General features: G+C 36.7%; 1 protein-coding gene across 4 annotated transcripts in view; it reads right to left on the reverse strand.

Moving 5' to 3' along the window:
• Positions 1-213: 213 nt before the first annotated feature.
• LOC106490920 (carnosine N-methyltransferase) overlaps positions 214-13,144 on the reverse strand; it is a 30,666-nt gene continuing 17,735 nt past the window's right edge. Inside the window, exons 5-8 of one of the 4 annotated variants that reach the window (XM_067316685.1) lie at positions 11,648-11,780; positions 9,976-10,089; positions 8,966-9,069; positions 214-1,501 (exon numbers count right to left, since the gene is read on the reverse strand). In XM_067316685.1, coding sequence (XP_067172786.1) covers positions 1,343-1,501; positions 8,966-9,069; positions 9,976-10,089; positions 11,648-11,780 — 510 coding nt within the window. In that variant the 3' untranslated portion in view covers positions 214-1,342. Of the gene's footprint in view, positions 1,502-5,779; positions 8,674-8,965; positions 9,070-9,975; positions 10,090-11,647; positions 11,827-13,144 lie in introns of those variants that run through there. The other 3 variants (XM_067316683.1, XM_067316684.1, XR_010887031.1) reach the window with 3 other exon arrangements.

Below are 13,144 nucleotides of genomic sequence, written 5' to 3' on the forward strand. Positions count from 1 at the left end.
TCCCTTCTTCTGCAAGCTCTAAAAGACCCAACTATGTAAAACAATCAGCAAAGTAAAACTACAGATAAATACTGAAAAAGTTTCCAAATGCTTACTAGTAGGGTTGACAAATCGACATTTTAAGCAAAAAGACCTAATAACATGACAAAGTTACAGAAGCAAGAGTCTTAAGAGACAAAGTCAGAAAATGCAAGTAACAATAGTCTCAAAATGTTCAAATACACAAAGGCAAAACTTTATTGCTCTTTAACAAATACATTATCAAAAATTCACAAGTTGCCTTATTCAGAGATGATCCCAACAAAAATCCCAGACGTATTCACTACACTTAAATACAAATCACATTTTCAAGGTCTGATAGTCTGCCAATACAACTTTAAATTTCAGTCTATTATTGAAGACAAGTATTTGTAAAATAAATTAAAAAAGCATTAACTTCAGAATTCACAACAAAAATCCACTAATTCAGTGAAATTGTGTAAAAAAAAAAAAAAAACCTGCAAGATCTATAGTCTCTGCAAAAACTGGACCTCAGTCAGTTAAGTCTTAAAAAGAGTACATGATAATTTTACACTGCACTAACTTTTCTTGACAGCTTTGCACATGCCTGCCATTTCATCACCAATTGGTTCAGAGCTAATGTCACAAAGAACAGGAATAGTATTAACTTGAGAACGGACCAAAACCCCAAAAGCTAGCTGTTCACTGCTTTGGGTGATCACTAGGAGACTGTGAAGCAACTTTTAGAAGAGCAACAGCTTGTAGAAGAAAAGAATCCCTTTTCCTTCCCCATCCTCACCGCAGCTGTTTTCAGTTTGCACAGAAAGGGAATGTTCAGTTTGGTTTTGGTGGGTTCTTATTTTTTGGTTTAGCTATTAAAGGGAAAAAATGCACTAGGAAACACTGTGGTTTTGAGGAATGTGTGTTTTAAAATAAATCCACAAGATAACGATTTCACCTTCATGTATCGCAATTACAACTTTTTGTTCATAACAGGCAGAATGATTTTCCATTTCTTTCCCATATGTTACATATCAAGCTGTTTCTTACAATAGCATCCAGTTGCGATTTTTGGTAGTTTCCTTTTAGTTTGTCTCCATGTTTTCAAGCATTCTTGCTAGACAAGCATAGCATCCTCCTCACTGGATATATTAATTTACCTCTCCAGCCAGCTCACTGGTAAGTATCTAAAAGTGATTCTTCCATCAACTTAGACAACTCAATCTTGCTTTTGCAGACTGACATAACACTGTTTCTTCAAGAAGTCAGAAGCATGCTAATTTTTCTCCCAGGTAGAAAAACTTGCTTCCTGCAAGTAGATTTACAGCTGTGAAATAACTGATCAGGTCTCCATTTCAGTCTCCATGGTTTCAGCCCTTGAAGGAGTTTTAGTTTCCGGTACAGTCTCTCCATCTAGATCCTGAATGTCAGACAAATCAAGAGCAGGCAGTGGTGCTCTCCAATACAGGAATGAGTTATATTGACAAAATTCTTCTTCTGGCTTTAAAAAGAGACAAACAAAAACAGCAAAAAAACATTAATGTATATCGCAGCAGTAAAAGAAAACAATAAAAAAGCTTTTACAAAAGAAGCTAAGCCAAGGAAGAGTTACTCTACTGTTCTATATGGACAGATCTTATAATTTTATAAGGAAAAATATGAACCATTTCTAAGGAAAACATCACAGAAAATCTCAACCAAATCATAGTTTATTTTTATCATTTCATATAATTTTACAAAGGACTCTGGGAAGAAATTTCCTCTGGGAAATACTAATAACTCCACCAATTTGTTCCACTTGGAGTATTTGCAGGGAACAAGGCTGAAAAACTTGTGCAATTCTTTTTGTACTTTGCATATGTAAAAATTGTTCACTGCCTTTTCCTCTCACAATGCTATATGAACACCATACACATTTAGAAGCTTGTATTCCGAAAAATGTATTTAACTATTTTGCATCCACTTAAAGAACAGTATTTGCAGGAAAAGTAAAGCCCTAGTGAGGGTTTCTACCACATCGTGTTTCTTCATTTCTTCATCTACTTTTTGTATGTGAGCATACAAAAGAATAATCAACATTTCTTTTTGGAACAGGGAGCGGAAAGCTTAAGACAAGATAAATTGTATAGGAAAAAAATGGGAGGAACATGTATTTATCTACTAGCTTACTCCGTTGGTATATGCCACCACAAAACTTATTTTTTCCTTCTGTATTAGAAAATACTCTGTCTGCTTATAATCTTATGTCATTATTAAATGCACAAATGTGCAATCCATGCACATTTCTATGAAAGTGATGCACTTAAGAAGTGAGCAAAGAAATTCTCAAGTCATTCCTTAGGTCTTGAACATGTACTTTGTTCTATTACATAAAAACAATGAGTACTGCCACATACCTAAAATTAATTATTTCCAGTATATATTGGTTTAGATCATTTCTAACATGCGATTAGAATTTTTAAACATTTTACTTTAATGAGTCAGTTTGAACACATTTTGAAAAAAAAGCATTTTTAACTACTAAACTGGTATAACCAACTTTCAGTATGGCTCTTGAACGAAATCATGATCTGTCTGCTGTCTTTGTAACAGAATAATAAAAACTGTAATGTCCAAAAAATCCCAGTAAGTATTGACACTAAAGCCTCTCAGACACTGGAATAACATGATGCTTTTTTTTTTTTAAATAAATTTACTATATGTTCCATATAAAAATAATTTTTCTATTTGTTACAACACAAACTTCTTGCGGACAACAGTTTGTTGTACTAGGTTACTTGTGTTTACTGTCAAAGCCTGCATTATTTATGATCTGTGATAATTAAAACAAGGATATAAGGTGAGGATATTTTATAATAATAGGATTGCTGTGTGCCTGTAGAGTACTACTGATGTATCAATTTGCTCACTAGGAAAAGATTATCTTCAGGGAAGTTTAAAGAAACAAAGTTCCTATTAGTTGAGATTGGGACCAAAAGCAGTGAAGTACCGAGTTCCACAGAAACAGGACTGGTTATACAGAAACTGGAAGAAAGCCAAAATACAAGTAGCTGAGAAAGTATTCTTTTCTTCAAAATCAGACCACCATTGCGCTAGGTGCTTTGTATGCACCAAGGAAACGACAGCACACTCATTCCACAGAGATTATAATCTAAAACCATACAACTGCAAAAATACACACACTCCTAATTTCAGGTTCAGATTACATATTGGATTAATCTGAAGAGTATTCAAGTCTTCAGAGCAGCAGCATTTCAGCTTATTTGCATCTCCCAGAAAGATTCAATGTGAAAATGAGCAAAACCGAGCAGTGCAAAGGACAGGAGCAAACACTTGAAATTAATACATAAAATGAGTAACTGAGTACCAAATATTCCCATCGAGCTAAATATCTTTCAAAACAGGGTCTGAGAAAAAATGCTAGCCATGTAGGTTACATACAGCAAGCTAAGTTAAAACTCAGTTTCTACAGATGAAGTTGTTTCATTTTAAGGAGTTAATTTCCTAACTCTAGTTGCAAAGGTATGCTTGCAAATGTAACTCAAATAATATTTCCTTTTTGGTGAACTGCTGTGTTATTGGTATTGCTCATAACTTTACTGAACAACAGTAGGAAATTAACACTTTTCTTATCATGCTTATTACTCTAACAAGTTTTGCAATAAGCCACAAAACAGCAAATAATGACAACTTCAGAGCTGTAAAAGTTAACATCAAAAATATTTGTTCTTATGAAAAATTTAAAAAATACAGGTAGGACACACAAAAGATGGAAGAAAAACCTCTTCTCTTAACATTAACCACACAGAAGACAGAAGAAAAACCCCTTCTCCTAACATTAACAAAGCATTATTTTAAAGTGGAAATATTTTATACAGTACTGTACTTAGGGAAACAAACTGTTTAAAAATACAGTCCCACAAGAAATATTTTATATAGGGAAATATGCAACTATATATAAAATCTTCCTATGAAATTCTTTCAGGAAGTATTCTCTCACTCTTCACTGGGTAGGAATCCAGGGGGCTTACTGCTTTGCCTACCACAACTAAACAACAACTAACTCCTCTAGGGATAAGTAAAGAATTCAGCATCATATTTGCAATGGAGTAAAACCGTTCTGTAGAGCTTGGCTCAATTTGTCACCAAAAATTTCAAAAGAAGCCTTTTCTCTCTTCCAAACTGAAAGATATGCTTGTATTTAAAAGGTCTAGTTTAAAAAGGTTGCATTATTTTCCTTGTGCATATAGAATTTTTTTCTTGATTCATTTATGTCTTAATTCCACTAATAATCACAAAAAATGAAAAAAATGGAAGAACCCGAGAAAGGTAAGCCACAAGTGTGTTTACAAATCATAAAGAGGTGTTACACTATTGAAGGATCATTTTTTTCAAAACTGGAAACTAAAATTGGAGATCAAAGTCCATCTAACCCGATTAGACTCCCTGACTTTTCCAACTCACTGGATCAAATCCTTTACTTTTAGTTCAAAGGTACAAGTGGGAGGAGAAGCGAGTTCACATATATCAAACTCCCACGCAGGTATGAAATTTAACTTCGCACTTTACTTCTGCAAAGCCAAAACTTCCTTGGCACCGCTATTTCGTTTCCTGACCCCGCGGCGCGCGGCAGGGCCGAGGCCAGGGCGCGCCGCCCCGGGCGCTGCTCCCAGTGAACCAGGAACACGAAAGGGCAACTACGCACGACGGTATTCAGCGCTGGTTACACGACCTCTGGCATCGCTACTAAATGCTCTTCCCAAACAAAAAAGGTAAAAAAAAAAAAAAAAAAAAAAAAAAGGAGAGTTGTGCCCTGCTCCCAGCCTCGCCCGCAACCGCCACAACGGCGCTCCCGGGCCGCGCCGCGCCGCCGCCCCGGAGCCGGCCCCGAGGCGGGCGGGGAGGCCGCACGGCCCGGTCCGGCCCGCCCGCGACGGCCCGGCGGCCCCGGGGGAGGCGGGCCCACCGCCGCCACCGCCCCGCCCCGCTCCGCCCCGGCGGCCCCGTTACCTCGGCGGCGGCCGGCTCTTTGCCGCGGCCCCCAGCGCCTCCCGGCGCCCGCGCCTCCTGCGCCGCCGGCCCCCCGCGCCGCCGCCGCCGGCCCGCCGCTTCGCCCTGCTCCGCCCGCGGGCTGCCGCCCCGCAGCCCGGGCCGCTTCCCCGGCGGCGCCTCGGCCTCCTCCAGCCGCCGCTTCGGGGCGGCGCGGGCCGCCTCGGCCCGGGCGCGCCGCTCGGGCGCGGCGGCGCGGGGCGGCGGCGGCTCGGGCAGGCGGCGTTTGAAGGGCACGTGACACACCAACGGCTCCGCGCGCCGCTTGGCCATGGAGCGGCCCGGCCCGCGGCCGCGCGTCCCCCGCCAGCGCAGGCCCGGCGGCGCCCGGGCACGGCGCATGCGCGGGGCGGGGCCCGCGAGAATCACCGCGCGCCGTGCGGCCGCCCCGCCCCGCCCCGGCCGCCACAGCGCGGCGCCGCTGCCCCTCCGGCAGCCGCAGCCTTCCCTCGCCTTGAGCAACTTCTGGTGTTAAAAAAAATAAAATAAAAAAAACCACCTACACCTCGCGCTGGTTCCACCAGACGCTTAACTCGTTTATTCCTTAAGGAGGCTCAGGCAGCTCTGCGATGGTAAGCGGCTCTGTCAATTACAGACCAAGGTGGAGGGAAAGCACATGGAGAAGAGCAAGCAAAAGAGCAAAGGGTTAAGGAAGCAAGAATTAAAAAAAAAAAAAAAAAAGTTGACAAAAATCCACTCTAAGTGATGAAAATCAAAGATGAGACTCCTCAAGTCATACTGCAAACTTTAATATCCAAGAAAAATCAAGTCCATTATACACATTAAAAATAGAGGAAAGTTCACGCCAAGACATGGAACTTCCAATTCTTATCTTCATAACTGATTTTAGAATGTAGTACATATAAATAAAAATACAGGACACTTTACATTTGTCAAACTTAGCCCATATAAAGAAGTATTACACTGCAAATTATGCAGCATTTTATATTTTACACTCAATACCACATACAGTTTAATAGTGACCTAAATCATCTTGGCTTCAGCTGATAAACAAGTTACACATTTTTTTTTCCCTGCGTATACAATTGAGAAGAATGCAATCACACTGAATAATGCACATTTATCCCTGTCCATAAAAATACAAATAATGAATTTTAAGAACTCATAAATAAGACTGCAGGTAAAACACTACTCAACTCATACAATTCATTCACAAGATTTTTCTGCTTCCAACTCTTAACACAACTGTTACATTTCAAAAAGAAAGCATCAGGGAAAATTGGCATTTTCTAAATTAAAAATAGAAGCACATCACTATATACCTGACATAAGTCAATAAAAAGATATATTTTCCAAAAGCAAAGCAAAAAGTGGCACTTTCAACAATATGGGTAGTGAAGAACAAACCCAAGGGAACAAAAGATACTGAGATTCAGTCAATGCAAAAAAGTTCAATGGTCTGTTTGTAAAAAACAGTAACACCACATTTCAAGTGCAACTACAGGCTGGTTAAGAGAGGCAGAAATTGGTCAATATTACAGATGTAAATACTCAGCTACTGCATAATTAACATTTACCTAACCTTGTCTTATTTCAAAGAGCTTGAAATTGAATAAAATGCTAATCACTTTTTACCTAAGAAAAAAATCAGAATGAAGGCAAAGAATCACAAAGTTCATAGAAAAAAATTGGAGTGAGTAGTACAATAAGGAAATCAAAGCAACAGAAGACTTTGAGGTGTGCAAGGGCTTATTTTTGTACCTATTTATTATAATGGCAGTGTTTCAGCTTTAAATAGGTCTTTCTTGAAACAGGGTTAAACTTTGAGTATTCATTAACAGAGCTAAATCTTGGTGGTGCATCTTTAAGAAGAGGAGACAGTTCAAAGACCATTTTAAGTTAAAGCTCCAATGAAAACGTTCGTGGTTCAGAAGCCTTTAACCTTGATAAGGATTCTGAGCAGAAAATGACATAGTATTGATACATCCACAAGCTCTCTCTCTTATGCAGTGCTGAGACTATAACAAAGGTAAAGATGTGTTTTTCCCTCCATGCAAACTTTCAATTAAAAAAAAGAAATGAAGGCACTTTTTTCCTGCCTTAACAGAAAAAATCCAAAGTCTTATAACAGATATAACCCCTATTAAAAAGATGTTGATTAGGCCATCACCATGAAAAAGGGACTAAAAATAACTGAAAACAACTGAGGTTGTTTGAAAAAGGATGAAAGTGGTACCTAAGTTAACCATTATATTAATATAAACAAAACCCAAATGGCTAATATGATACCTTCTCTTAGCACAGTAATTATTAACTCATGTTTTCTCATTTACGTATTTTCTAAGTGACAGAAGTCTCTGTCTCTCTTGTATAATGCAAAGTTTTCTAGATAAAATATCCACCTAAACCTTATTTGCCAGGAAAAAATTAAGATAAGGAAGCAAGAGGTAGATTTTACAGTAGCATGGGTAAATTGCCTTGAAGTTACAACCAAATTATCTACAAATTGGTCTGCATATGCCGACTCAGACAAGGAGGTGTTTTGGTTACAGTACACCTTGTTTACATGTAACTTTTGGGCCAGGGGGAGAAGGAGAAAAAGGGATTTCCTTTCACCCACTACCTGTTCATACATGGATAAGTCGGCTATGCTATAAAATTAAAAAAAAAGAAAAAAGCTCAAAGTGTAACAGGACTTTCTGTTGTTTAATTATCTTTAAAAAAAATATACTGCTTCCACATCTTTGACTTAAGTGGTCGGCAGGTGACTCAAAGCCAATACATTTAAGCCTGCAAAGCATCCAATACTTCAGTTTCAACACCAACAGACTAATCATAACTGGTATTAATCCTGAACTGAGGTTAGTTTACTGCTCCTCTATGACATGTTCTTTACTTAGTACTCTGCTTTCACATATTATTTTAAATTGCCTACAGATTGTTTTAATTACATTGTTAACAGTTGGATTTGAAGATTAGCATTTGTACAATAGTCCACTTTGTTCCTATTTCCAGTTCCACAGAAAATGCTGTCTAACAGTTCTGATGGTTATTGTATCTTCCAAGAAGCATTTTACCTCTTGTCAACCATTTCAGACTGCATAATTTATTTCAAGTGCATATTTAGAAATACTTCCTTAAACTGTAACACAGCTAGTACAATAAGTACCTCTATGCATTCCTAACATCACAAAATAGAAAAAAAAAATCATTAAGAATTTATGAAAACTGAAGCAGCATATGTGGAGAATTAGCATGGTTAGGGCAAACATAAAATTTTATACTCAAGAAAATGTTTGTTTTTAATGCATTCCAAAGCACAAGGACAGTGTATGTGAATATTTTCCCCTCCATTTTCATTAGTATAGTACAAATATGCATGGCATAGTACATGTCTGGACAGCAATAGAGATTAAGAAAATAGACACTATCTAAATCCTAATTAGGAATAAGAAGGCACCACTGATTTGAGGTTGTGTCCAGACATCACCCAGTCAGTTTTGTTTTCAATTTTAGCATTTGAGCCAACATTTTTTTCTGATTAACCTATTCAAACCACTTCTATTCTGGTTTTCTCACGACAAACAACACACATTCATAGTAGTATTTCATCATGGAGAGTTCATTCACAGTGTATGTTGATAATACAGATTCTTTCTCCACCTGAAAATAAAAAGCAGAAGTCTTCAAAACACCTTCTCTACCGGCACTGTATAAATTTCTCTCAGTCAGAGAGAAATTGCTGTATACGTACTACCAACAGATTTCAATGCCTATCCACTCACTTTTTTAAAAAAATGAGAAAAGTAAAAATTTGCAACACAGTTACAAGCATTTAACTGTTCTAAACTTTATTAGTCTGTGCCATTAAGCTAAACTACATTTAAGGTAAAGTTTGTATGAAAGAGTTTGTCTAGTCTATACTGTGCATTCCCAAACTACAGTATCTTCTTACCTCGATACGGAATCCATACTGCAGTATGACATTTTTTATATCCTCATAGCTTAATTCTATAGAAAGTTCATTTGCCAAGTTTTCAAAGTGGTAAAGGAGAGGACCTAGAGTATAAAGATAAAATGGAAGGGATGTCAAAAAAACCCAAACTTTTTTTTAGAATCAGAATTACATACTTCAAAGTGCTAAGAATGCTAATATTCGGCCCACAATCAGATACAGACAAAAAAATACATATTTCTATTACTCAAATATGCTTTTTATAATGGATTTCAGAATCAAAGTAAAATTAGAACAAATTAGTTCAACTGATATTGAACAATGAAGTCTTGTTTCCTATCAAATTGTCTTCTGTCTCTTTAATTTTATTCCCTTTCATCACTGTAGACTCATAGCTGTCTCTACCAAATCGGAGGCAGGACATGTTGTGGGCTCTACAAGAGCTATGTTCACATTTTGTGACTGGCCAGGACAGGTGTAGTGACTGATCGACTACTACACAAAATGTTTGATGTACGAGGTTCTTCTGCCTTTCCCTCACCATGGCAGAAATTAAGTCTCTCTTCCTTTAAGCTAAAGCATCCCATAAATCTTATCCCTGAAACTTCTGTTTATAGGCATAGTACCAATTAGATGACAGATACAGACAGAACAACTTTTCTTTCCTTGGAAAGCCAGCAAAAAGAATACAGGACACTACATTTGTCAAACTTAAATAACAAACGTGTGATGCATGATTTCAAAACCTGGCACTAGGCAGCTTTGATTCCACATATAAAATCACTTGACAGTAACTTAACAAGAATATCCTTTGGACATATTCTTTGACATTTGGACATATTGAACAGGCCTGAGATGATCTGCAAGCTGTAAAAAAATTATTTTTTTTGGTTCTGCAGAGTTTTCAGCACAGACACGTTCATCCCCATAACTCTTTTCAGGCACTAGGAGCCTGTTATGCGAGGAAACAGAACTTGGGAATAGGTGGAAGAAAGGCTGGTCACACTTGCCTACATTTATCCATATTCCTCCAGGCTTTAGTATTTTCCATATTGTATCAATATAATCAATAACGTTATGTGCCGTATCTATGAAGAAGCAGGTTGCTATGCAGTCCCATGTATCTGCACAAAAAGAACATATACAGAGATCAGGTTCAATGTTTCTCCCCCTGTAAAAATTTAACACCAGTATTTGTTACACTTAGGCTTTCCTTCAACTAATAATAAAAGTTGAACACTTTTCATGTTTACCAGAAACTAGCTGTGTTTTACACAAATGATGGACAGTAAGTTTGACATTGTGGGGTGTGCATATATATACATATATATACACATATAAGCCCAAATGTGCTAATACTCACTTGTTTTTTTTATGAACTTTACTACCAGAAAGGTTAAAAATATAAATGCAAAAATACCCAGTGACTTTAGGCCTCTCCAGTTATTCTAACACCTAGAACAATTCAAGTCTGTACATTAAAGCATATTTTTGTAAATTATGTAACTTCAAAGCATTTTATCCAGTATCTGAATGCTTCTTCAGATGTATTTTACTAGTGTATTTAACAAGCAAGATCTTTCAAGGAGTATCTTTCAACATATGAGGCTCCCCATTTTTTTGTCTAAACATCATCTTTGAAATTGCAAAAGTCTAAATTCTCTAAATTAAAAAAATCTGAATTTAATCACCAGCATCAGATAGCCCAATACAAGACAGATTAATCTGCAGAAAATGGAGCAATTTAAGGAAGCCATCTTCCAACAAAATATCTGGGAACTTAGCTGCACAAAAAAAGGCTGATCAAAAGCTATTTAATTCTGGTGAAAATAACTACATCTCCAATAAGGATGGAGAAGTGGAAGCAGAAAACAGAACTTGCAGTTTCTGTTAGATTCAATACTGTGTGAGCGAAAAAAAAGAATGACCTCTGAAATAGAACAAATACTAAGAAATGTGGAGTATGCCTACTAGGATCAGAAGTGTTAAGGGTAAGCGCTATCCTGTGATCAAAACCCTAAATATGTAATTGGTAGAGTAAGCACTAAAGGAGGTCATCTTCTGCAGATTAATTCAACATTAGGTTAGTCATAAAAGTTTGCTTCACAGCTGCAATGAAGACAGCATGACTAATCTGATATCACCAGGAAAAATAACGGTATTTGTACTGACTAGAATATCTCAATCTTTAACAATTACCATCTCCATAATGTGCCCCCAAAATATGTGCTACTGGCACTCAATATAGCATGCATTTGTTTCATTTGTAATTAACTATTTCTGAAACAGTTAGATATGTTTTTACAACCAAAAAGGAATCAACAAAAAAAACTTTGTATTTCTTGCACTAAAGAAAAGAACTGACTCTCTATTCCACACTGTTCACCCGTTTAACATCACTTTTCTTAATCAAGTAAACCTCTCCCTAATTTTCCTATGTTGTCTTTATTTTGAAAGACACTACTGCAATAGCGTATTCTTTTATAACTAAAAAGAAAAGTTTATTTGAAGTAAAAAAAAAAAGTTGCTACATTTAGTACTTTTTTGCCTAACAATCACAGATATAGTTCCACTGTATTTGTAATCATTTATTTGTTCCACTCTATTTGTAATCATTTCTTATTGTCTTATCACTAGTAGGCTGTAGATGCATGGAAAGACTAAATATTTGCATTTACTCACTGCACTCAGAGTAAATTTCTTGAAAATCTCCTGCTGTCATAGAGAAGTTTGCACCAGAAGGAAGACTGTGAGGGTCAACATCAGGGAAATAAATTGGTCGTATCTGATCAGCAGATCTTCTGTTATTGCTAAACTGATGAATCCAGGGATAAAGTTTACATGAGTTAATTTCAGAGCATCTGAAAAATAAGGAAGTCAGAACAACTCTGTTTCATTTAGCTGCTTAAGTATTATCTAAAAACATAGACATCTTGCATATAAAATGTTGCACAAAAAGACTTTTGCCAACATCCATGATTTTGTTGTCAGAGTTAATGCTAAAGCTATAAGCTTTCTAAAGCACTTCTATCTAGTTCATGACCCATCAATTTATGAACTGGTCAAACAAAATTAAACAATTTCACTCTTTGACACATAAAACTATCACCACTCAATAACTGCCCATTTTTTTCCATTTTAAAACTTTTTCTCCCATTTCACCACTTTCTCCAACTTACTTTTCACTGAAAAGAAAGCTAACAAGATTCTTTCTGTGAGACGGACAAAATTTGTGATTCAGTAAATTCAGTAAAGCTATTAAGACTTTCTGGATTATCTTTTTTTATTTTAAAAAGAAAGAAGAGCAACAATAGTTTCATGATTGTCTTAAATTTTCTTGGGAATATTGTACTCATTCTAGGTTCTTCTGCCTTTTCTGAACCACAATCATAGGGGCTTTGAAGCACAGCAAAACAAAAGCTGTGTTCAAATGCTATATTAAAGAATGTATTTAATTTTCAAAATCTTTTTGCAAAGGCACAGAAGTTTTGCACTAGATGTCTCTTAAGTTATTAAGATCTGAAGTGTTGCAATTATGCAAAGTAATTTTCTTAAATAAAATCTGTGGATTGACAAACTCAGTGAACTCTAAAAAGTGATGAAATAGCACTCAAAGTATATAAAAGTAAATTAAAAAAAGTTTTCCCAAAGAGTCCTGTAAACTCAATTTGTAACTTAAAAAAGGAAGATGTTTTCTCTCCACGTGCATCACCACCAAATTCTGCAGTCAAGCCCACTTACCAAAGCCATGATATACATGCATAACTAAATACTCAGGGATAACAGAGGACATCTATTCTATAAAATACATATCAAACACCTCTTAAACTGCAAGTAATCTACCAGTTTATATAAAATGCACTCTTTTGGCTTGTGGATAAAAAACATCTGAGGTAGAATCTTTGAGATAAAAATTTTGACCTTGATGTCACGTTTATATTTGGTTTTCTCAGTAAAAACAAACAACTGCATATGAACAGCAGTATACTGAGCTCATCAACTGTCTCCATATATAATGGATATATAAATGCCAGATATATGCAATCCTAACAGTCATAAAGAAAACAAACAGGGAAAAATCCCTGATAACATGGATATAATTTCCTTCAAGCAAGACACTTCTACTGGGCTGACTTCATTAAATAATAATAATAAAAAAAGTCTATCAAATGTTTCTGT

The sequence above is a fragment of the Apteryx mantelli genome, chromosome Z, assembly GCF_036417845.1.
Source record: "Apteryx mantelli isolate bAptMan1 chromosome Z, bAptMan1.hap1, whole genome shotgun sequence".
Taxonomy (NCBI): Eukaryota; Metazoa; Chordata; class Aves; order Apterygiformes; family Apterygidae; genus Apteryx; species Apteryx mantelli.